Source organism: Podarcis bocagei (assembly GCF_964188305.1).
Source record: "Podarcis bocagei genome assembly, chromosome: 4".
NCBI lineage: Eukaryota > Metazoa > Chordata > Lepidosauria > Squamata > Lacertidae > Podarcis > Podarcis bocagei.
Genome location: NC_138128.1, coordinates 36,662,390 through 36,688,508, shown reverse-complemented (window position 1 = coordinate 36,688,508; position 26,119 = coordinate 36,662,390). Strand labels below are relative to the sequence as shown.

Genomic DNA, 26,119 nt, shown 5'->3' with positions numbered 1-26,119 from the left:
TTCCATAGAAACCAAAAATACACCAAAAGAATGTTTTTTGTTTCTTGCTGCAGGGTTAATTGTTATTCCTAACATATACAATCACTTTGAATTTTGTGATTTTGATATTTTATATATATTTTTATTCATTTATCCTATTTTCACTGCATGTTTCCTTTGTATTAGAAGTGTTGTTTTTATTTGTTAATGCTTTGTTATCAAAGAAGACTGCATGCCCCTCTTCAGAATTCCTCATGCCAGATTTGGTGATGATACCACAAGAGGAGACCAAACTCATGCCAAAAAACCAGGCAAAGTCATGCCAAAGTCACATTTCAGTCTGCCATCTTGATTCAAAATGGTGTCTGGCATACAAACATTGGCAAAGACCACTGCCCCCACCTCAGGAACCTTCATGCTAAGTTTGGTGCTGATATTTTGAGAGGAGGCTAAACTTACACCCAAAAAATGGACAAAGTCATGCTGAAGTCATATTTCTGTCCACCATTTTGATTCAAAATGGCACCTGGTGTCCAAATGGTGACAAAGCCTGCTGCCCCATCTCAGGAATCCTTGTGCCACATTTATTTCAAGAGGCAGCTGAACCCATGTCAGAAAACAGGTGAAGTCAATCCAGTCACATTTTGTCCACCATCTTGATTCAGAATCGCAGCCTGTGTTCACATGTCAATGAAGAGCCCTTTCCTCCACACACTTTGGTTACCCTCACGCCAAGTTTGGTGATGATATCTTGAGAGGTGTCCAAATGTAGACAGAACAAACTACTTCTCAAAATACTGAACAGCCGATGAACCATTTGTGTTTTGTATCTATGACTTACACTTTAAACAAATGACAAACATGAATGGTATTAACCGGTTTGCATTCTTACAGCAGAGAAGAAATGGTTTTTATATTCCATGAAATATATTTGTAGATGCACAGCCATCAAGTCAATGTTTGAAAAATGCAAGCTTATTCATGTTCATTACGCAAGTCATGCCTCCTCCAGCCACGTCTGCACAGAGGGAATATTTTCTTTCCTTTGCTCTCTCGGAGCAAGAACAGATTCCTGAAACCTGACAGGGCCATATTTATCTAAAAGTGGCTTTTAATTTTAGCTGCAATCAGATATTCAGACTCATAGGAATATGCATGGCTTGTACCACTGGGGTACCATTGGGAGTGGGAATGAAGGAGTCATTAAAGCACAAGGCATACCATGAGCCAACTTCTCATGTTGTTGTTGTTTAGTCGTTTAGTCGTGTCCGACTCTTCGTGACCCCATGGACCAGAGCATGCCAGGCACCTTCTCATAGCACCTTGCTAATGTTTTGCCGTGTTGTAGTAATTTTCAGATATCTCAGAGGGAGCGCCTTTAAATTTAAATGTCAAGGAGCACACAAACTTTCACCCCACAACCCCTGTGGACTGCAAAAGATATTGTTGTTGCTGTTGTTATTTGAATTTATATACAGCCCTATACCCCGGGGTGTGGGTGTGGGTGTTAATGTCTCAGGGCGGTTCACAGAATTAAACCAAGATGTAAAACCACAAAATACCTAATAAAAACAAAAACAACCCAATAGCCCCCCCCAAAAAAACCCCCACACATTTTAAAAGGGCATAGGATATAAATCAGATCAAAGGCCTGGTTAAAAAGGAACTTTTTGCCTAGCACCCAAAGGTATATAATGAAGGTGCCAGGCAAACTTCCCTGGGGAGAGCATTCCATAGATGGGGAGCCACTGCAGAGAAGGCCCGTTCTCGTGTTGCCACCCTCCGGACCTCTCAATAGGAACATGTGAAGGCGTCATATACTGAGTCAGAGCATTGGTCCAAAAAATTCATCATTCATACACTGACTGGTAGCTGCTGTCTGAGGTTTCTCTCCTGGAGATGCCAGAAACCTGAGCTCAAGCCACAATTTCCCTTATTAGACCTCACTGGAAACAATCTATGGCTTTTTTAAACCGGGGAGCACTGTTTTTCTTTGTTATTATGGGATGCATTTCTGTGATTTTAGACTGCAAACTGTCCTGTGATCTTTGGATGAAGGTTGGCATAGAAATTTAATAAAGAATAATCCTCAAGGAATCTGTATAGTCTCCTTCTAACACCACCTAACCTGATGGCCATCACATCCATGGGTTAACTTTGTGAGGTTTGAAGAAATCCTTCCTTTTGTCTGTCCTGAAGTCTCCGTAATTCAGCTATGAAATCAAAAGTTAGTCCTTTTTAGGCATGCAGCCAGGAAACGAGTATTGACTACTATCTAAGAGAGCTTTGCTAGGAGGTGGTCGGGAAAGAAGAGTTTGTTTCTGGGCTGATGAAGCTTGAATAATCAAAACCTTGCCATAAAGTGCCATTGTGCATTATCCTTTCTAACAACTCTTTTGAAAGATGTACAATGCTAAGATGATGGATGGGAGAGGGAAGAAGTGCTTATTTCCCCCTTCTGCTGATTTCCTGCTAAAAAGGCCACCTTCTTTTACCCCTGCTGGGAAGAAGACACAGGCACCCATATCTTTTCAGCAGTGACAGTCAAAACAGATGGAAAGGGAGGATATTTTAAGCAGAAAAACAGTGTGTGGGGGGAGAGAGCTTAGAAGCCCCTCTGCATGCACCTCCCAGGCCTTCCTTTTAAATTTTAATTTCTCCGGTGCTCAACAGCACACGAAAATGAAAAGATTTGCAAAAGAATTCAAAATGTGCAGTTCCACCCTGAGAGCAGGTCCTTGGAAACGCTGAACTCCCTCTAACAGCTGCACATTACAGGGCAATTGCGGTAATAATTGACAAACTGTCTTCCAGGGAAGTTTGTCCGCTATTTCTGCTCTCATTGAGAAACCCTTGATAAGCCTCCAAGGAACCCTAGGAGCACACTTGGAAAAACACTGCCTGACTGAAATGTGCAACCATTCACCTCCCCTCCCCAAAGCATCGAAGTTTGAAGCTGGCTCTTTTTAAAAGCACCTGTCAATGCTTCTGGAAGAGGTTAAATACTGTGATTATCTCTCTCCGACTTCCCCGTGCCAGCAATAACAGAACACCAGCACCAGCGCAATGTCTGAAGAGGGAGGGGGGCAGCAGAACACTCAAAATATCACCCCAGCATTACAGGGAAAGCATGCAGGCATTAGAAAACAGGCCTCCAAAAATAGATCAATTGGTTTCAAGTATCAAAAATGTTTTCTTTTATGCCAGATGTGTATCTGAATTATTTGCAAACAGACAAAGCCTTTTCTCTTCTAGGAAGGTTCCTCAAGTTGCTGAGCTGCTAAGACTTTTTCATTTAATCAAACTCATGGGCGGGGGGTTAATACTGAAATGCTTTATCTTGCTCTTGGTTTTGATATATGGATTATTATTATTTGTAATCTGAACTATTTTTATTGCAACCTGAATTGTCTCTTTGCATTTTATGATTTGCCTTTGTATGAAGTTGCTTTGAGAATTATTTATAGAGAAAAGCGAGGTATGATTCCCCACCCCAGCTCCCCAAAATAAATTTCATGTACAGCTCACCGCCCAGCACAAGAAATATTCAGAGAAACTTTCACCATCTATTTCTTTCACACTTTCTTTCACACTTACACTTTCACAGCTATTTGTGATAAATAGTGCAAAGATCTTGCTGCACCCCAAATGTCTGCAAGTCTCAGTGCAATGTGTTTCTTTAAAATCTGATCACTTTTCAAATGTTACGGCTGGTAATAAAGGCAAAATGCTAGGTGGGCATATGAGGAGAGACCATAGCTTAGCTACACAAACTCTACATGCAAAAGTTCCTGGAATCTGCAGTTCAAAGAATCAGGCAGAAAGTGATAGGAAAAGCATCTGCCCAACACAATATTGAGCTAGATGAACACATTTCCTAAGTTTTTTAAAATGCAAGCATGAAGGTAACATATCTTCCCAGTGTTTATGTTCAGCAGTAGACGAGCAAAATTTCCCAAAAGAGATTGCCATTTAATACAATGCAAAGAGAATCACAAATAAGATGCAAACAGAATCACAAATAACCATTTTGAACCAAATGAAATGTGAATATAGGTGCTTATAACAATACAAAGGGAGGCGGGATCCAACAAATATTCTCAAAGACAAAAAGTTTCAGGCAAAATACAAGTGCTGAAAGAAGCCCAACCACAAGCAGATCGCACAGCTGTTAAATTGCGATCAGCAGCACTTGAGCAGCTTGCTCATCCAAAGCAATTTCCTTGTGGGCTAGTAACAACATCACAACTGGCAACACAACTGGCTCAAAGGAGAGATGAGACTGAAGGGGAGGGGAGGGAAAGAGAATTATGCATCATCACAGAGCCCAGGTGGCAAAGCTGACAGAAAAATAGCTCTAAAGACTTGGGGATATCCATGCCGGACGCAGTGCTTTCCCCCCCTGTGGATACTCAGGGGTACACGGAACAGGCACCTCCCCCCTCAAAAAAGTTAAAAGTGTGGCACTTATTGTAACAAATTCATGGCAAGTACTTGCACCTGGGAACCAACAACCCACACTATGCCAATGTGTGGCAGCACCCTCGCATATACCATTTCCACCATTTAAAATTAGCCACAGTTCCAGGGCTAGATTAAGACCTTGAGAGGCCCTAAGCACTTATTGGGTGCCCCCATATATATCTAATTCAAAATATAAACAATAATAAACTGTGAAAACATTATTTTTTGAAATGAAATGAAACCTACAGTACGATGGAAAATGTTGGTTTTTTCATACTTTCACTTTATTAATATTTGATTTTTAAAATCCTTTTTCTAATTTCTGTGGCGCGCCCCCTTCCCACCAGCCCTTCACAGTTCCACGTATCCAGAAGGTGGCAGCCATGCAGTCAATTGTGGAGGCGCCTGGTTGCACCACTCTCAGAATTTTGCACCCGGGGCCATTGCCCCTCTGGCCCTGCCATGCTACACCACGGCTGCCACAAATTCCATTGCACAAAACTGCAATGCAAAAGTCCTGCAATTTACCAAGTTAACAGGACTGCAAACAGATCCAACCCCTCCCCCCCAAATAACATGGAAATGAGACCAAACTGTGAAAGATCACATAAATTGCAAAAATTCACAGGTAAGGAAATGCCAGGAAGACAGAATGAAGTACCATCTGAATGCAACCCTTAACTATCTTGACAGGTACTCAGATTCCTGTACTCAAATTCAGTAAAGTAGATTGCGAACCTCTGCACATTTACTCACAATCTGAAAGTCAGTTTCCCACACACAGATGAGTCTCTGAGATGATCCTCCTTCTCTTTGCACCAGGTATGAAGGGTCCTTGGCAAAGCGCCCTTGGGTTGGACCTCCTCCTCCATTGCTGGGCCTTGATGGCAACTTCCTGTCAGTGGTGGGTGGAAGCAGCAGAGTGCTGGGCAGCTGTGAGCCACCATTTAAATTTCCCACAATGCCCTGGAACACATTGCACCAGGAGCATTTGGCAGGAATGAAAATGCTGTCTGCCAGACTCAGCTGTTGAGGGTATTTTTTAAGGGACACCCAGGGAAGGCATCAGCTGAGGGCCCTGGCAGCTGCCTAAAGAGAACCAGCACACTGATGTGGAGCCTATTTGCACATCAAGGCAACAGACTTTAACAGCAGGCTGCATGAAGAACAGTCATTTCAGACTGTGATCACCATGCATATCCCACCCTTACGCATACAACTCCCAGTGGCTTGGCAACTGCACTTGTGGATTAAGAACGTAACATGGGTGAACAGGAGGCATCACTGCCAGGGTTTACATGCCCTTGTAGCATACAGCTGACTGAGCCCCAGATAGCTGAATAATCCACAGAAGCTGCTAGGTGGCATTGCACTACAGCAAAGGAAAGGATCAGCAGGCTGCTGTTCTCCCCATATCCTCTACAGAGCGATGATTAAAGAACAAACCTCTTCTTTTGTTCTTTCATCCTTTGCAGGGTTTATTTGGAATTAAACATCTTGTTGGCATTGGCCCTGTTTCCTTCAATTCATTGCTGTTTCATTCAATTCACCAATGCCGGTCACCAGGGTAGCTTTCTCATTTCATTGAGCCGAGATAAGTCTAGTGCTGCTGTTTGGGTTGTGAAGGCATAAAATGTAACTGTAGTCGGGTTTTTAATTTGGATCTGGGTGCCCTTTCAACAGCTAAAGCCATTCCTTGGCTTCAATTAGCTAATGATGCTTTTGCCGTCATGAATCAGCTGCTGAGCTACAGCAGGCAACTGGCAGAAATAGCAAGGGTGGGTTGTACCTGCCCACATTCATCCTGAAAAAGAGCCATTGAGGGAAAAATGGGATGCAGTGCAGGGAAATTGTTCTTAGGATCTATTGTGGGGAGCTGGAATTCAGAGTACAGGGAAAAGACCTATAGAGTGGTACCTCTGGATACGAACGGGATCCGTTCTGGAGCCCCGTTTGCATTCTGAAGTAAATGTAAGACACGTCTGCACGTCTGCACGTGCGCGGGTTGTGTTTCGCCGCTTTCGCGCATGACGACATTTTGAGCGTCCACGCATGCGCGAGTGGTGAAACCCGGAAGTAACGCACTCCGTTACTTTCGGGTCACTGCAGAACACAACCCGAAAATACTTAACTTGAAGCTACTTCAACCCAAGGTATGACTGTATCTGTTATTAAATCACATGGCAAACACACTTGAATTTCTCCCCATTCATTTCACCATTTATAACCTGATATTTTGCTCCATGCAGCAGGAACCCTTAAACCTGACTAAGGTTCTGTGCTGATATACATAGCTGTCAACTTCTCCCTTTTCTTGAGAGGAATCCTATTCGGAATAAGGGAATTTCCCTTAAAAAGGGGAGACGTTGACAGCTATGCTGATATATGTGACAAAAACCCAGCCCTAGAGCAGCCATCCCCTTCTTATATTTGCTTTGGATGGTACAGATGGGTTTTGCACAAGCATAAATGTTTGCATGGTGCCAAAAACAGACTACCTCACAGCACAATAATTTATTAGATATACATCCTGCCTTCCAATGTGATATATGGAGTAAACATTTTCCTGCACAAAAAGAACTCATGATGCAGATTTAAGTGCCCAGACAGTTTTCTTTTTGAAACCCCAAAAGAGTCTGGGACAAAACAATATCCCAATCAATGTATCCATTTTTTGTCACTGGGGTGCTTATCGTCCCAGTAATGTTAACGTATTCCATTAGGTTTTATATTTTATTTCTTTAAAGGGGGGAATTCTCTGCATTTGTGTGCCTTCTTTGGAAGATATTCACTAGCTGTGCAAATTTTGCTTTTCAGATGACCAATAACTATTTGTGAGAGAGGAAGACTATAGGATACATTTTAAAATTGCTTCATCCCAGCAAGATTGTGCTTGGTTTTTAGTGTGTTGTTTACTCTGAAAACATTTTGATGACCGTGGCAAACTAGAAACATTCAAAATACATTCCATGTTCCTGTCCCCCACCCCCTTACAATCCACTGTGACTTGGTTTCTGAGGTAATGTATGCTGTAGGCTCAAGGAAACCACAATACAGCTACAGCTGCGCTCCTCCCTTTGATTTTGACATCAAACTTAATCAGCTCTTAAAAAAATAAAATCTCACAAACCCAAGCTATTGTTTTCATGTTATTCAAAAGTAGTTCTAAGATGATTCAGCTCCTAAGCATTCACGTACCCTTCCCATGTAAAGTATGGGCCATGCAAAAGCAATTGGGCATCTCTATTGTGCTGTCATCAAAGTTCATTCAAAAATATTTGTCAGTGTCTGTATTGCACTGACTGATTGGACCTGGGAAGCTATCCTCCCCCCAAGTGCCTCTTCCTAGCACATCTGGAGGTCATATACAACAGAGAAAAACTCAGAAGAGGGAACCCAACCATGCACTGAACACGGGTTGAGTTAATGGTGAAAATAAGATTTAAATCAAAGCCTACTCTAAGCCACAACACTACATTAAGCTCTCCTGCTTAAGGTAACAAGATCCAAACATTTAGAGTGGAAAAGGTTGAAATACAAACGTTCCTTCCCATAAACTCTGTATTTTTCTTTTAAATTATTACTATTATTATTGCTTCAAAACCAGTCTCCCAGCTGCTTCTTTCACAGTAGCAGCTGCCACTCCTGATTTAATGCAAAATTCTAATTCAATACACGAATTTGTTCTGCAAAACTTAAACCACCCTATTTAATGACTGACATATTTTTATTATTTATAAATATTCTATCGTAATATTTAATGTCATGTTTATGTGGTGCATTATTTATAAAGTCTACATTTGTTTTTCCTAAAGAGCTAAGTATCAATTCGTGGATGCCATAAATAAATATTACTCACCTTGCAGACAACTTCTTGAAATGCAAGAAGGGGTAGGGAAATTAAAACCAGGACCCTTGCCTTGCCAGTGTGTATGCTTGAGGAATCTCAGGGCTGAGTTCACAAGCAACTCATCCAACCGCATTAACATGGATGATCTACTTTCTGATTCACTACAGTGGTACCTCGGGTTACAGACGCTTCAGGTTACAGACTCCGCTAACCCAGAAATAGTACCTCAGGTTAAAAACTTTGCTTCAGGATGAGAACAGAAATTGTGCAGCAGCAGCGGGAGGCCCCATTAGCTAAAGTGGTACCTCAGGTTAAGAACAGTTTCAGGTTAAGAATGGACCTCTAGAATGAATTGAGTTCTTAACCAGAGGTACCACTGTATTGGATTCAGAATTACATCTACCACATGCTACCAAACCCTCCACAGAGAATGCAGAAAACTGATGTTTTTTTAAGGGAGCAAAGGGTCCTCACGCTGCAAGCTTTGATTAGAACAGGTTCTAAAATCCAAATCCCTCTAGTTCTCAGGTTAGGGCCCCAATCCAGATCAGTGGATCTGGGTAGCTCAGTGCCGATAATTTGTGAAAATAAGACCCTGCACTCAAATGCATAGCTAAGGTCACACATAGCTTGGCCCAGACTGGACATTATTGGAGGAAGAATGGCGGACTAGATACCCCTTGGGTCAGATTCAATCTATACTGGCTCTTTACACAGTCCTATCCCCCTCATTTTTTTTCATTTTTGGCTTTGCCTGAAACATGCTGAGTTATATTGTTTTCAGTGCTTTTTCACTAGGTGTCACTTTAGTGCTACTTGGATTGCTGACAGCACTAAAGCAGCGGTACTTGAAAACCTTGAACCCTAAAAGCAACTCTTCACAGATCCTCTAGCAGCATTCCCTCCAGATGTTTCACAGGAGATATGAGGCTGATCCAGGATAATTTAGAGCACAATCGTGTAATTTATAGTACAATCCTGTTATCCAGTCAGCATCTTTACAGAAGAGGTGAGAAACCCCAAGCCTGGGGGCCAATTCTATCATCAAACCCTTACTATCTGGCTCATGGGCAGCAGCATAGCATTGTTTGCTGGTGCCCGGGGTGTTTGCCTGGCGGGGCAGGGTGTGGAGAGTGAACAGAACCCACTGTACTAGCTTAGCCCTTGCCACCCACGCTGATGGGCAAATGCATACGGAGGGTTCATGGGGCCTGCTGTGCCTGCCTCACCACAAGAGCCAAATGGGGCCATGCTGTGCCGCCTGGCCAACCACCCATGCAGGAAGGAGCCTGGCTGGCCACTGCGGCCCGTGGCGGCTGAATCTCCTCAATGCTGGTTGGGTGGCCATTCAGCAAGGGGGTCAGGGGCATGGCAGTATGGCCAGGCCAAGTTCTGGGGTCCAGAGACCCCTGGCAGCAGGCAGGGTGGAAAGTGGATCCCTGCGTTGTACCCCCTCAATATTGTGCACCCAGGGCTGTGCGCCTGCCCCCCTACTACACCCCTCCTCGTAGGGCTCTCCTCGTGCCATACCCCGTCTCTCTAGGCTACAACTCACAAGCTCTGCTCTGCACCATCCTTGAGAGCTTTTGTTCAGACAGAACAGGTCCTTGGACTCTCCCTTGCCTGGAAGGAGGTATATGTTTTTGCATAAACCTCTGACTTTTGCATGGCTGGAATGTAGCTTACTGTACAAAAGATAAGAATCAATTGTGCCACCTTTAATCCTTTGTTTTTAATCAAAATGCCTCAGCGAAATGCATCCCATCTCACTCTCCCCCAGTCAAATCACCTTTCATGAAAGAGACTTTTCTCTTGGTGAGATACAGCTTCCTGCTAAGGTGAAAAGAACAATAAACCAATCTGAAGCAAACAAGCCTGCAAAGAATTCCTTAAGGATCTGTAAACAGAACACACAGCAAGAAAGCACACATAGAGAGTGCCAAGTACGAAGACTCAAAAGCTTTCCCCGCTGCGATGCCATCAGGGACAGAGATGATCTTTGCAAAAGTTGTGAAGGTCGCACAGTGTTTGCTACATTTATGTGGCTTATTTTATTGTGTTGGTGCAGATTTGGAATCACACCAAGCCAAGAACGGTTTCAGCATGAACTTTCAAGACACAGTAATCATCCAGGTTGTTTTGTCCTACTCAATGTCAGTACAGACACAGCATGACCTCCCAACTAGGTATAAGGAATGGGGTATCATGCTTGCTCCTCCAGAAGAGCACCAAGCATCTGAGTGAGCAGCTGGTTGAGGCCCTGTCACTCATCAGGGTCCATCTGCCCTGGGTTCTTGCTTTAAAAAAAATAATCAGGGCTGACCTTACATTGGGGAAGTGCAGGAAATGAGAATGTTGCTGACATCCAACCACCCAATTCTGTGTAGATTACTTGGAAAGCTGGCATTGCTGCCAGTGAATCTGTCAAGACCCACTGATAGGGGAGGGAGCCCAATCCTCCTTTGCTTCAATTTCCCTACCCTTCTGCTTCTGGATTTAACAAAAGTTAAGAGTTAGGTCTGCCTTAACTTTAATTATGGTCAACATTAATCCGGTTCTCTTTTCGTTTGCTAGTCAATTGTGGCTTCAAATAAGGGTCCATCAATAGCCACAGTTAAGGGATAGGCCATGTTGCACGTTATTGTTTCCTAAATAGACTCTGCCGATGAACAATTAAAGGGACATGTTTGCAGTCACTGACCCCTCTTCAGAACCATGGTTGACTGATTTGAGCCAGATGTAATTGTTGCTTATTTCTAGTAACATGTATATGTAGATTTTCAAATGTTTGTGAGCCACAGGGGTCCAATACCTATCACCACTTTGTTGTTGTTTAGTCATTTAGTCGTGTCTGACGCTTCGTGACCCCATGGACCAGAGCACGCCAGGCACTCCTGTCTTCCACTGCCTCCCGCAGTTTGGTCAAACTCATGCTGGTAGCTTCGAGAACACTGCCCAACCATCTTGTCCTCTGTCGTCCCCTTCTCCTTGTGCCCTCCATCTTTCCCAACACCAGGGTCTTTTCCAGGGAGTCTTCTCTTCTCATGAGGTGGCCAAAGTATTGGAGCCTCAGCTTCAGGATCTGTCCTTCCAGTGAGCACTCACCACATTACTTAAGGTTTAACACTTCTGCTATAGCATTTTTAAAAAAATATATGCTGAATGTAGCCAAGTATCCAGGGCTGTAAAACCAATTGTGAATATTCAAGTCTACACAGAAATCACTACCATCACCATATGGAAAGGAATTACTAAAACCATCAGCTGATCCTTCTTATCTACTCTGTTCCTAAGCATTTTTGCTCTATTTCTACCCATTGAACAAGAGGAAACTGAAAACAACTCTTCCAGTGGGATTCACCTAACTAACAAGGCCTGTCTGTGGAATCCCTGTGCAAGGACCACTACTTGTGCAATGGGGTTGTCCCCCCTCCACTCCCCCCATCCTTGAAATTAGCTGGAGAACTCTCTAAAGAGTGCACATTGGAAGAAGATGGGGCATCAACACTTGTGCAGATGGAAAGATTGGAAGAGTGCAGCATTTGATTCCACCCCTTGTCAGAATTGCAAAATAATGTGCAAAGTAGCAATGGTAGAATGGATTAAAAAGATCAGAGTGGTGAGGAACCACAGTCAAATGTTTGTTCTCATCAAGCCTCTCCACCTGCAAGAATCAACCTACAGAGTGACCTCCACATGGCAGGTAAACTGTTCTTTCTAGCTCCAGTGCTATGATCCAAGAGGACTGGGAATGGCATCACATCCAATATTACATATTTAATCAACTTTCAGAAGTTATATTGCACCTCTGTAAGGCAGTACAAACTAGGCAGGAATTAAGTGTCACCTACCCAAGCCAGAAAGGCCTGGTGACAGACTCAGAATGACAAGTGTATGTAAGTGCTTTTGCCCAGTCCTCAACACACCGGTTGAAAGACACTGACCTACATAAAGGGTTTTGTCCCAGTCCAGTAAGAAACAATCAGTATGCAGAAACAAATTCCCTCCATCGTGTCCACTCAGAGAGAGAACACCCCTCTCACAGTTACCTTTCTACAACATCCTCTCCATTCCAGCAAGTCGAACTGTCTTTCATCACAAGATCACCATCACAGAGTCTTTCAGTTAAAGAGGCATAGAGTGTTCTGGATCGTTTCATGTAGTTGATGAATTCCCTAGAAATGAAAAACATAATGTTAGCAATGCAACACCAACAGGAGCACATTTAACATTCTAGGCAACTTTGTAATCTTAATCCGATGTTCATTCTTAAACTTCGGCCCAGCTCTGTCTAACTATTCTACTGAGTTAGCAATACATGAGCAAACGCATGTACTGAAATCCCAAAGGGTCATTCTTGTATGAATAGCATCTTGGTATGTGTGTGAAAGAGAGAAGTGGCAAAGCAGAGGAGAGGGTGACGCCTCGCCTTCCCTACCACTTTCCCCATTGAAAAGTTCCTGCTTCAAGTCAATTTCCTCAGTCACCAAGTTCCAAACCAAACCTTCCCCATTTTCAAGTGTGTCCTGGAGAACACAGAAAAGACCCAGGTGGTGGTTACAGCAAGGTTTTTGCCTTTGGAATGGATAATATTTCTGCTGAAGAGCCGTCCAATGAAATTCTAAGAGTAGAGTCTAGTCTAGATTTGTATAAGATACCACCTATCAAAAATCCAGGCATCCTAGTACTTCCTTCATTTAAATTATGGTGTCCCAAACTTGGATCTCCAGCTGTTTTGGGATTACATCTCCCACCATCCCTAGCTAGCAGGACCAGCGGTCAAGGATGACGGGGATTGTAGTCCAAAAACAGTTGGAGACCAAAGTTTGAGAAATCCTGATTTTAATTCTAACATCAAGGAGAGAAACAACTGAATAACAGTTGCTGGAAACTTCAGGAGGAAAGAGTCCTCCTGGCCACTGTGAGAACAGGATGCCGGACTAAATGGGCCATTGACCTGGTGTCATGGAGCCAGCAGGAAAGGCTCCGGAGTTGGAGGAGGGGGAGAGCAGGGAGCTGGTAGAAGAGGCAGGACTGAGAGAGGGTGGAGCAGAAGGGGAGGCCACTCAGGCGGAGGTAAGTCTCCCTGATGTTAGAGAACAGCAGAACCCCTCTACCAGCTCAGGCACAGAGGGAGAGGGAACACCCGTTCTGTCAGCCCAGGACAGGAGGGGGTTAAAACACAGAGAACAACGTAGACATTTGGGATTGTCCAAGCTGCTTTGCTGGAGGAGGAGCAGGAAGTTCCCACTCCGGGGATCTGCTACGGATGATTCGGACGCTTGAAGCGATGCTCTGTACCTTGTAAATAATGTACAATAAAAACTGTAACTACAACTCTGATTGAGCAGGGGGATTTATTGCGAAGGGCTCACCAAAGCTCACCAAACCATCACACCTGGTCTAACAGTTTTTTTTTAATATTCTTATGTAACTTACTATTTCCAGAACACAAAGTCCTAGGTATTTTCCAGACGCCTAGCCCTTACCATGAAGACAATCACATTCTTAGCATACAGAGGATGATCCAGTCTCTGTGTGCCTCAATCTCACCATGGCTGCAAGAGGATTTCCATACCACTGACCTCATCCTGAGCCACTCTCCCTCCCTACAGGTCCAGGTGCAAGAACTACTGGACATGTAGGAGGAGGAGTTGGATCATGAACACAAGGTCTATTATTGCATTTTCTCCAGATACAGATAAAAGGCAAATTCTAGCTTAGGAGTGGCAGGCAAAAGTGAGATTTTAGTAGTGAAAAGTTTGCATGTTAGGATAGGAATGTACAAGCTCCCTTTTAATACTGAACACAAAATTGAAATGCATACTTAGTTTTGAAGAGTGATATATGAATTTTCAGTATAGAAACAAAAAGGCTTGACTGAAAAATATGATTGAAACTTCAGAAGCTAAGAAGTATTCAAATTTCATTGTCTATGTTACCCATTGTCTATAAAATAGAGCAAGGAGAACATTTTCTGGTATGTCTTTAAACAGTAGACACCTTATTTTAAAATGATATGTGAGCCAAAAGTTCCAGTATTTCCCCCCTCTTAATAACATGGTTCTTCTAGATGGTTGCATTTGAGTTAAGAAATTAATATTAGAGGCATTTTATGGTAATACTGAACAAAACCTTGTACTCTTAAAACGAAAGCAAGAGCCTTGAGGTTTGGACAGCTCATTTAAAACGAAGAGACAAAAACATGTCAGCTTCTTTTCATTCTTACCGGGCCATTTTTTTCAAACTTCTGGATTTGTCATTCTTTGAAGCTTTCAGAGGCAGAGAACTGGAGTGGGCCAGGGAGAATAGTCAGAAGGCGGGGAGGAGGAGTGGGGAAGCAGGAATTCAGGCAAAGGTAGAAAAAGAAATGAGAAACAAAAAGTAATAAATTATTTGAAAGAAAAGATAATCAAGAACATGCACAGGATTAAACCAGAGAAGCACAAATGCAAATAAAAAAATATGCTCCAGCAAATAAAATATGCTTCAACCTATATATTAAAATATAATAATAAAGGCACAGTCCACCCACAGTTTAGTTCTGGGTAGCTTGTGCTCTGTGCTTGAGGATTTGAAGTTTCCTCTAAAACATGTTAAAAGAAATTTATCCTTTTTTAAAAAAATGGATACCATTACAAAATGAAGGTTCAAAATGCTGAAAATAAATCTCCTGAATTTATCTCCAACTGTCACATTAAGAAAAGTTATTGCATACATGTGAGAACAGAGCAGGACAAATGATTTGTAGATGAGAAGAAGCACATGTGAAAGTGCTTGAGATGGAAAAGCATTCCTTCTCAGGGGAACAAAACACTTATTTCCACAGGGAAAAGAAACAAAGAAAAGATCATTGCCCCTTCAGGGATATTGGAAGGGTAGGGTTAAGTGAGTAAATAAATCCATATCTGCTTGTTTTAGTTTACATCATTTGCGAAGTGATGTAGCTCAGTGGAAGAGAACCTGCTTTGTATGCAAAAGGTCCTGGGTTCATTCCCAGGTGTATCCAGGTGAATTTTTGAAGAAAATATCTCTGACTGAAACCTTGGAGAACCCCTACCCATCTTTGTAGACAATACTGAAGCAGATGGACCAATGTTTGTATATGTTCCTTATATTCCTATGAAATCCCTATAAAGGAGTTTGGATTTGATATCCCGCTTTATCACTACCCGAAGGAGTCTCAAAGCGGCTAACATTCTCCTTTCCCTTTCTCCCCCACAACAAACACTCTGTGAGGTGAATGGGCTGAGAGACTTCAGAGAAGTGTGACTAGCCCAAGGTCACCAGCAGCTGCATGTGGAGGAGCGGGGAAGCGAACCCGGTTCACCAGATTACCAGTCTACCGCTCTTAACCACTACACCACACTGGCTCTTGAGGGCTTCATTTGAGTTACAAGAACCTTCCTGAAACTTTAGATTACTGACATATTTTAACTCAGAAGGTCCTATGGGAAATCTTATGAAATGTGGGTGTTTGTAATGGTCTAGTGTATGTCCTTATATTGTTTAAGTTTAAAATAGAGCACCACAGGTAGTAGAAATACAGTAAAATCTAGACATCATGTTACCTCAGCTGTTTCCTTCTCCAATTAAAGTGCCAACCGCTCTGCTTTTAAACAAAGTGCATTTACAGACTATGTTTAGTAGCAGAATTTATTAATGTGGATCCCAGATAGGATAGCCAATACCATCTATATGTAGGCTCCTTGTATGAGTGACTGCTCCTGCGATTCTAAAATGTTTCAGTACTGCTCATTTTGAGACTTCCAAGTTAATAGAAAATTGTATTTCCAGAGTCCGTTCATTTCTGAGTTGTGTTTGGTAAAGAAAAACAAAAGAATACCACTAACATCTGCTGAATAGGCATAGCATCGCATGTACATGCAGAGATAAGAAGAATTGAAATACCATGCAGTTTTTGAGCAAGCTTTAGTCATGCCAGTGTCATCGACAGAGAAACAAGTTTCACAAAGTTCAAAAGATATGGGAAGAGGAAAATAAATTTAGATGGCGATAAAACAGAACACCATTACTTTGAGCAAACATCAGCTACAGGAAACAGAGTGGGGGGGGGAATGGGGTGGAAGGAAGAAATGCTTACCAATCTGGAACAGATTACATCACAATCTTGGTAGAAAAAGAAGGCTGTTCTAATATTTTATTCTATAGCTGTATGCTGGTCACCAGTTAGTCATTAGGACTGCCTACAGTGTCGGCTGACTTCAGCCCCAACTGGAATTTGTAGCTGCTCAACTACTTTATGTTACTCTAGATCTTGAATTTGCAAATGAGCATTCATAAGAGTTCCTTGCATCAAAAGGGAACTGCCTACAGGAACTTTGCAATAAAGGACATCATGTTGCTTGTTAAGGTATCTGAAGTTGGTTGGAGTGTATTGGTCTAATAAGCTACAAATTAACACCTGAATTTCTGCACAAACTCATTATCATTTTAGATGGGTCTGATTCAGAGTTAGAATGAAGTAAGGCTGCTCACATGGGCTTTAACTGGTATACTGGTAATTGATATATTATTTCCTCCAAACAGCTGAAGAACAATTTATTGTGTATTCAGGTATTTTTTTAGCTGCTTGAACACTAGAGACAAATAAAACATTTTGGTGCAGATTATATTGCTCCGCTCAGAAAATTCATAAGAATACTTCTGGATTCTCTTATGGGTTAAATTAACTTGTTATGGAGTAACAAAAAACAACAGGGGACCAGAGAATCTGCCTTTTGTCTCAATTAATCAACGCTTTCCATTAGTGGACAAGGGAGCAGAACTCAGCTCTAGGAATCGTTGGATCCATCCCAACAATGCCATATGGGTAAATGCTTCTTGCTCACCAGCTATGATGTTAAAATTTGGCCATATACTGCTGCAGTGCAAAACATAACCTGCTCTTTCTCTTCAGTTAGGTTGTAACAGTAAGTAAGTACATAAGGTAAAGGTAAAGGGACCCCTGACCGTTAAGTCCAGTCGTGGACGACTCTGGGGTTGCAGCGCTCATCTCCCTTTACTGGCTGAGGGAGCTGGTGTTTGTCCGTGGACAGCTTCCGGGTCGTGTGCCAAGCATGACTAAGTCACTTCTGGTGAACCAAAGCAGTGCACGGAAATGCCGTTTACCTTCCCACCGGAGTGGTACCTATTTATCTACTTGCATTTCAACGTGCTTTCAAATTACTAGGTTGGCAGGGACTAGGCAGAGCAATGGGAGCCCACCCCATCACAGGGATTCAAACCACCGACCTTGTAATCAGCAAGCCTTAGGCTCAGTGGTTTAGACCACAGCGCCACCCGCATGCAAAGTACATAATATTTGCTAATACCAGGAGTGTGGAACCTATAGCTCTCCAGAAGTTGTTGGCCTCCAATTTCCATCAGTCGCAGTCAGAATGGTCCATGGTTAGGGATGATGGGAGTTGTAGCCCTCCATATGTTTTGAACTACAAGTTCCCCATGTGTAACTTGAAGCATTTAATCTAGATTTCTAAATAGGACCAGTTTCATATAAACATGCTTAGTAAATATGTAATGGAAGTGAGTACTGAAAAGCCCAATTCTGGTTTCAGAAGTTTTTTTTCATATTTTTTAAATGCTGCATTTTGGGGAAACTCCCGTTTCAAATTTATGAGAAAAAATTGTTGCATCAGGGTTACCTCCTTTTACTGCTTAGAGTATTTGAGTGTGTCATTGTCAGAGCCTGTGTCTCAGTTACTTCCTTTGCTTGAACTATGTTGTCTGGTAAAGGTCTCACTTCTTTTTCTTCAGGCTGTCCACACACTTTATCTACCTGCAATAAAACGGAGGGAGAGAAAATGATTACAAGGTAAGAACTAGCAGGCATGCTTAGCATCAAAGCTCCAACGGTGGATAATCTACATGAGAAGGACTATGGGATGGAGATGGAGTATCAGGCTAGCCATGCATTTGTTCAATTGTGTATTTATATGCATTAACTCTATGTGTCGTCCATATGAGAACACACATCCACCTGTGGTTTGTCTGCAACAAAGAACAAGCACTTGCACGGGGCATGTGCAATGTAGGAATTGCAAGAGGCAATGCACGCATTTCCATCAGATTGCGCAACACATGTATCAGAGAAGGGTTTGTGTGAGTTGTAGGACCAGCTCCTGCATGTAGCCATGGTGTGAAATGATCCTAAAGCAGGCATAGGCAAACTTAGCCCTCCTGATGTTTTGAAACTACAATTCCCATCATCCTAGACCACCGGTCCTGTTAGCTAGGCATGATGGGAGTTGTAGTCCCAAAACATCTGGAGGGCCAAGTTTGCCAGTGCCTGCCCTAAAGGGCTGAATGCAGATAGTACAGCGGTGATGAAATTATTCCAATTCACTGTAAAGGAGCTTGCTTATACAGTGGTGCCTCGCAAGACAAAAAGAATCCGTTCTGTGATTCTCTTCGTCTAGCGGTTTTTTCGTCTTGCGAAGCAAGCCCATTGACGGATTAGCGCTATTAGTGCTATTAGCAGCTTTTAGCGGCTTATCTGCTGATTGGATCAGCTGATAAGCGGCTTAGCGGCTTAGAAAAAGGGGGGGGGGAGGAAAAAAACCCAGCAGGAACTCGCAAGACATTGTTGTCTTGCGAAGCAAGCCCATAGGAAATTCGTTTTGCGAAGCACCTCTAAAACGGAAAACTCTTTCGTCTAGCGAGGTTTCCGTCTTGCGAGGCATTCGTCTTGCGGGGCACCACTGTATTTCCAGAATACTTCTGAAACTTAATAATCTATTAAAATTTAGTATCAAAATAGAAAGTTGAAGTAGAGCAGTATTATAACAAACTATGTAATAATAATAATAATATTAATAATAATAACAACAACTATTATTATTTACAGATAGGTAGCCGTGTTGGTCTGCCATAGTCAAAATAAAAAAAAATTCCTTCCTGTAGCACCTTAAAGACCAACTAAGTTAGTTCTTGGTATAAGCTTTCGTGTGCATGCACACTTCTTCAGATTCTTCAGTATCTGAAGAAGTGTGCATGCACACGAAAGCTTATACCAAGAACTAACTTAGTTGGTCTTTAAGGTGCTACAGGAAGGAATTTTTTTATTTTAACTATTATTATTATTGTTGTTGTTGTTAATTAATTAATTTATTTATACCCCACCCATCTGGCTGGGTTTCCCCAGCTACTCTGGGCATCTTCCACCTAAACATTAAAATACAATAATTCAACAAATATTAAAAACTTCCCTAAACAGGGCTGCCTTCAAATGTCTTCTAAAAGTCAGATAGTTGCCTATTTCCTTGACATCTGATGGGAGGGCAGGCACCACTACCAAGAAGGCCCTCTGCTTGGTTCCCTGTAACCTCACTTCTCACAATGAGGGAACCACCAGAAGGCCCTCGCAGCTGGACCTCAGCGTCCGGGCAGAATGATGGGGGTGGAGATGCTCCTTCAGGTATACTGGGCTGAGGCCATTTAGGGCTTTAAAGGTCAGCACCAACACTTCGAATTGTGCCCGGAATCGTACTGGGAGCCAATGTAGGTCTCTCAAGACCGGTGTTATGTGGTCTTTGCAGCCGCATTGGCGGCCGGTGTTATGTGGTCTAGCTGCCGCATTCTGGATTAGTTGTAGTTTCTGGGTCACCTTCAAAGGTCGTTATGTGCTGGCTTGCAAAAGCAATCTTTTCATATCTATCACCTAGGGGTTTGAGATATCAGCCATGTGGGCTGGAGGAGGTCCTCTTTTTTAAAAAGTGGTTGTGATGTTGCAGTGGCACGCCTTTAGAAGCCGTGCCAGTTGTGGTCCTCTTTTTTAAAAAGTGGTTGTGATGTTGCAGTGGCACGCCTTTAGAAGCCGTGCCAGTTGTGCTAAGAATGAAAATGGATAAACATCATCATATGTATCATGTATCAAAAATCAGGAATTTCAGGGGACCCCCAAGGTTTGAAGAAGTACTGAAAAAACTGCTTGGAGAGAAATAGAAAATTGTGTGGGAGGCAAAACAAAACAAAAGTATTCAGCGCCTGCAATGATTATATCTAGCTGAAAGGATGGAAGGCACCTACAATTCAGTTAAATTAAAAACAAAACAAAAAAATAAAGCAATAAACAATGCAGCAATTCTAAAACTAAAGGCCAATGACAACCCCAATGAATACATTGCACAACATGAACTGACTGGAAATGATCAGTAACACAAATGATTACAATTAAAGCTTAGCCAAGCCCTATTGCTACATACTAATTTGTTTACTTCTGCTTTTTTAGTTGAATTGCATGTGATTCCTTGAAACACACATGACTTAGTCCATAAATTATTTATCATAAACACTTCAGTGTGCTGTTTTCTTCTTCTTATAACTTTCACAATAATAATGGTAATGTTATAAGGAGGTATGAAGCAGAAAGATCCCACTGTCCCAAAAGAAATACTCAATAATTTCGTAGAGATTATGGTGATGGACATCTCTCACCATCCCTGGCAACTGACCAGGCCTGATCTGGAAGGCCATAGGTTCCCTATTCCTCTGCCTTATCGTCCAAAAAACATATAATTAAGAGTTGCAGAAACATTAGCTGAAACAAACAGAATGAGAGTTTCAGCTGGCCGACCTATTAATTAAAGCTTGCAGCTGTACATTTTGCAGTGTGTTACTGAAATGATATACTACCGACCCATTTTTATGTGTAATAATTATCAATAATTTGGCACCCATAGAGATGTGAATTCTAGAGTTGTGCATACACACCCCATCTGATTTAGCTCCTCAGATATGGGACCTGATTTAACATCTCCCAATCTGACCTGGGATGACCTGAACCAATCCTGACCCCAACTTGAATTTGGGACCTTGCAAAGCACTCTAATTTTTAACCTTAAAACTGGCATGGGGTGGGGCAAAAAGGAGGCAAAGAAAGCAACTCTCATCTGCATTGTTTCCTTCTCCCCCCTCCAGACTGCATGTTTTTAATCAACGTTTTAAACACTAATTAAACATGTGGTCAGCAGTGGGTGGGGGGAAGTCACCAACCATGTATTTCTTTAGGGTTTAAAACCATGATTAAAGAGGTCCCTCCCCCAATTTAAATGAATAATGGTATGGAAATATTTCAAATAAATAAAGTGAATGCAATGTATCAATAATAAAAGTGATAAGTAATGGTGAAGTCTAAAGGTGAATGCAGCATTAATTCCTATCATGGAATATTGTTTTACAGCACCATATATTTTCCTTGGCTATTTTGTTTTCCATACCAATAGCTGGTTGATAACTGGTAAGTGTAGCCTATCAGTCTCAGTGGTACGCCTGTCTTTCTTAATTCAAGAAGTTTACATACATGAAGCATTGTGCAATTATTACAAATGATCACAATTTCAACAGCTTCACACCAAAAAGGAGAAAAAAGATCCCCTCATTTGTCCATTCTCACAGCTTGAGAGACCCAACAGATTCGGATCATATTTAATATGTCTATAATCAAATGCAGAGGAAAAAACCATCTCCTTCTAAACCTGGAAATCTCTTATCTCCCTAAATCTTCAGATCCTTTACTCTCTGTCAGAGACATCTCCGATTTCTGAAAGGGAGACATTTTTCAGGGGCGAATCTAGCTTGCAGAGAGTTGAAAAGGTATTTTAAATTATTGCAGACATTTTGCAAGTACTCAGTGTAATTCCAGGCATGGTGTATTAAAAAAATAAATAAATCCCAGCAGTGTGGCAAGATGATCTTTTGAACTGACTCACTGCTTCATGTGACCTGAAGACGCTTAAAAGGATAATGGCTATCTGTGCAAAGATACCCTTAAGATCAAGTACTAATCATTCTTGACTGTCAACTCCTACCTTGTTAGCGGTGACGTTTGGCTTTGGATATTGACAATCAGCAAAGGTTTGTGCCTAAGGGTATAATTACCATAGTCCAGTAAATAAAAGGAGAATCTATTGGGAATCAATCCAATAAATCCTTTTAAAAGCTCTCAAAAATATTAGGTAACTCTTTAGAAAGATAGCGTAAGAAGAAATCAATTTAAAAGATTTCCATTTTAATTCAATTTCCATTTTGGAAATTAATTATATTAGGCCAGAGATGTGCTGGGAGCTCATGTTCTCTTAGCTGGAATAAAAAAATAAAAATATTATCAAAGTATGGCTGAAGCTTTTTTCTTTCTTTCTAAGTCATGTCCTCTTGTAAAACACATATAAAGAAACATGAGAACAGTCTTCACAATACTGAGTAAAATAGTAATTAATCTAAACATGGCTAATAGAAAGCATGCACAACCAAAGCTCTTTAATTTTAAAAGGTTTTAAAAATCTATAGCTTTTCCCTATACAGGGAGAAGTCAGCCAAAACATTTTTTATTTTTTTAAAATACTGAAATTAATACATCCCACATATTTTACTTGGCACATTCTTCTGTGAATCATTTAATTTTGCAACACAGTATTTTGAAGCTGTGAAGTTGGATAAGAGATAAATAAAATATTAGCCTATGTTGGTATTATGACTCTGTCTGGTTGTGCACTACTCCACCCCACATAACAAGATTCTTTTGCCTTACTCACTGCCTCATCACTTCCCTCAGCAGACATAGACCAATTTACAAGGTCAGTTGAGCTGAGTTTCTCTCTCATGACTTTGAGCCAGAATACGAAACCAGGATCAAAACTGGTTTTCGTATCCTGGTTTGTAAACCAAGATTAAACCACAGCTTCCCAGTTCAGTTGCTATGGAAAGCAATGGCTTTGCAAATCGTAGAAGTTGTCTGTTATGGCATACAAGAGGAGGGAGGGGTTGTGGAAGCACAATGCTTGCATTAGACCAAAATAGTTATGCCTGAACTAACTCAGTATCTCTCTGTTACTTGATAGCTTGCCTAAATTGGCAGGTACCTCATTCCAACAACAGGAAAGCTTAATTGGCCAGCCAAGAAATCACATGCTAGCTATACTTATTAGTCCTCAACATGTCAGCAAATGGCTTATTCCCAATTTGCCCATTTGAAAACCTAAATATCTAAGCGTGTAATTTGCCTATGACTCACACCCATTGTCATAAGGCTGCTTCAGAAGCAGACAATGATAATATTATTTTTACCTTAACTCTAATTCAAATGCATTTTATTCATATGCACCTATTTTTATTGTGTTTTATTATTTTATAACAATATTTTATTATCTTTGGCATGGGTGAAGATGAAAATACTCCCTTACTATTAAGTCCTTATCTTCACAAGACACCGACCTATCCCTTGAGTAAACTACAGCCCAATTTAGAAAAATCTGAGACATTTTAACTGCATTTATGTATACATTAGGTGCTCAGTTGATGACATATATGGTATTCAGTAGCAGTTTGCCTGTCTGTGTTAACTGCAATAACTTATTGATTTGACCCAAAGGTCAGCATTTAGGAAACAAGAAAGATGACACCTTCTCTTTTCTTCTGAAGAACTTGTGGACTATGAATGCAGGCAATCTGTCCCTTCCTGTCATCATGCCATAAAATGTCATCCCTCCCTCCCCACTCTCTAAATATGCATGCAAACAAAACCATCACAAGTCATCATATAAAGCTTTTAAACACCATTCAATTCCCATGTGAATTGAAAACTACTTCATTTTGATTGAATTTCCCACAGTCAATGCAACTTATATTCTGAAACTATAGATTTCTTACTATTTCTGAAATACATATACCCTTTGAAACCTTCTGCTGTCCACACCTTTCAACTCTGTCCCCTGTCACTCTCTACTGGAAGGCTGATTAGTACTAATAGGAATATTTTAGGTAGCATTTCTGCTGTTGCAGATGAAAATCTCCATTTTCCCCCAATAATTAAATTATCTTATGCTAGATTTCAGCCTCCAATGACTTGTGAAAGTACTCTCAACTTTTTAAATACTTCAAGCAATAGTCAAGTAATGATTTGGCATGACAACTTTTTTTAAAATAAAAAAGGTACTTTCCCCACTAGGAACAAGCGAGTCATCACACAGACAATTAAATATGGCTATGCAAAGATGCCCCTGGAGTGTCTGCCCAGCTCTGAACCTGCTGTTGCCTTCCCCATTTGTGACAGCAATGCTGCTGCTGCTGGTTATTGCCATGATAATAATAATAGAATAATTTATTATTTATACCCCCCAAAAAAATCTGGCTGGGTTTCCCCAGCCACTCTGGGCAGCTTCCAACAAAAGATTAAAAATACATTAAAACATCAGTCATTAGAAACTTCCCTAAAGAGGGCTGCCTTCAGATCTCTTCTAAAGGTCAGATAGTTGTTTATTTCTTTGACATCTGATGGAAGGGCATTCCACAGGGCAGGCACCACTACCAAGAAGGCATCATGCCTGGTTCCCTGTAACCTCACTTCTCACTGTGAGGGAACCACCAGAAGGGCCTCGGCACTGGATCTCAGTGTCCATGTTGAACAATGGGGGTGGAGATGCTCCTTCAGGTATACAGGGCCGAGGTCATTTAGGGCTTTAAAGGTCAGCACTAGCACTTTGAATTGTGCTCACACCTGCCTCTGCCTCACTGTGTGAGCCGCTGCTGAGTCAGTGTGAGGCCTCAGTGGCATGAATTAGGAAGTGTGAGGGTCCAGCCACTATGCTTGTGCTGCTGGCACACCACCTGGAGCTAAGCCATGGCTTGGCTTAGTGCTGCATCCAAACTCAGAAAGGAGTCAAGCTCTTCTCAACATTCTGTGTACAGGGTTGGCATATTATGTGCTGATGCAGAACAGGCTTTCTCTGTTGTGGCATGTAGAAATGTTCTCTTCTTGGAGGTCTAGCTGGTACCAACTGTGGCATCTTTATGGCAGCAGCTTGAAGCCCATTTATTTTCCCAAGCTTTCTGTGACTGAAATAATTTTATGAAACCATCCCACAGCATTCAGTTTTTATCTGGATTATATTACTGGTGTCTATCTGCTCGGTGTTTAGCATATTATTGAGACATGCTTTGCATATTTGATTTCATATGTTTGTAACCCACATTGGGGTTGGCAAAAAAGAGGGGTGAAGTAGACATTTCCTAAATAAATATATAATATATTTAGAAACTGGTCTTACCTGTTCCTGACTCCCTAACCCCCCCCCTTCAGTTGCTTCTATAGATTACTCTATGCATGCAAAGAGTCTCAACTAGCATAAATTCCAGGATAATTTAATTTTTTACCAGCTGGAAATACTGGCTCTTTGCTTATATTAATACTAAAAAGCAATCTACCACTAGAATGAATCATTCATCCCTATGCTGATGCACTTACACAAATGCACAAGCATAATATGCTGTTATCTGAATTACATTACTATAATATAGTTCACTATATAAATTAACTTAACAAGAACCAAGAGTGATTAGATCATGAATCTTAAATATTCTCATTCCGCAATAGCAGCACTAAGAGAAGATTGTCTCCATTCCGATCCTTTACTGATCTGTGGGCTTCACTTTCCAGCTTCCATACAGCCTTAGACAGGTACGTTTCTCCTGGTGGGATGAGAGGGAGAACAGGGATATCCTAGCTAGCTCTCTCTGCCCTGTCCACCCCCACTACCTTCCATGAACTGGAAGGCAACCTTCTGCAGTGGGGAGAATGTTGTACACATGGAGGCAGCACCACATGGTTTAAAGCTCTGTGTGATATCAGCTCTATATGGTGTGGAGAGCCTCTACAAGTATACAGGCTTCTTGCTCCAGACGTTTGCCCTCCCATGTGTGAAAGGCAAAGTTGGGAGGGCACAAATCCAGCAAACAGTCTGGAACAAAAAGGGAAGGACAGCCAGCCAGAGTTTTATCAAGATTAGGATGACAGGAGACAAGGGCGTTTGG

The 26,119-nt window shown here is 41.7% G+C and overlaps 1 protein-coding gene across 2 annotated transcripts in view; it reads right to left on the bottom strand.

Annotated features, from left to right (window-relative positions):
• Positions 1-26,119, bottom strand: part of LOC308586222 (glypican-5-like) — a 421,981-nt gene that overhangs the window by 238,792 nt on the left and 157,070 nt on the right. Inside the window, exons 4-6 of one of the 2 annotated variants that reach the window (XM_081192628.1) lie at positions 17,959-18,092; positions 14,523-14,582; positions 12,343-12,468 (exon numbers count right to left, since the gene is read on the bottom strand). In XM_081192628.1, the coding sequence (XP_081048754.1) occupies positions 12,343-12,468; positions 14,523-14,582; positions 17,959-18,092 (320 nt within the window). The remainder of the gene's footprint in view (positions 1-12,342; positions 12,469-14,522; positions 14,583-17,958; positions 18,093-26,119) is intronic. The other variant, XM_081192629.1, reaches the window with a different exon arrangement.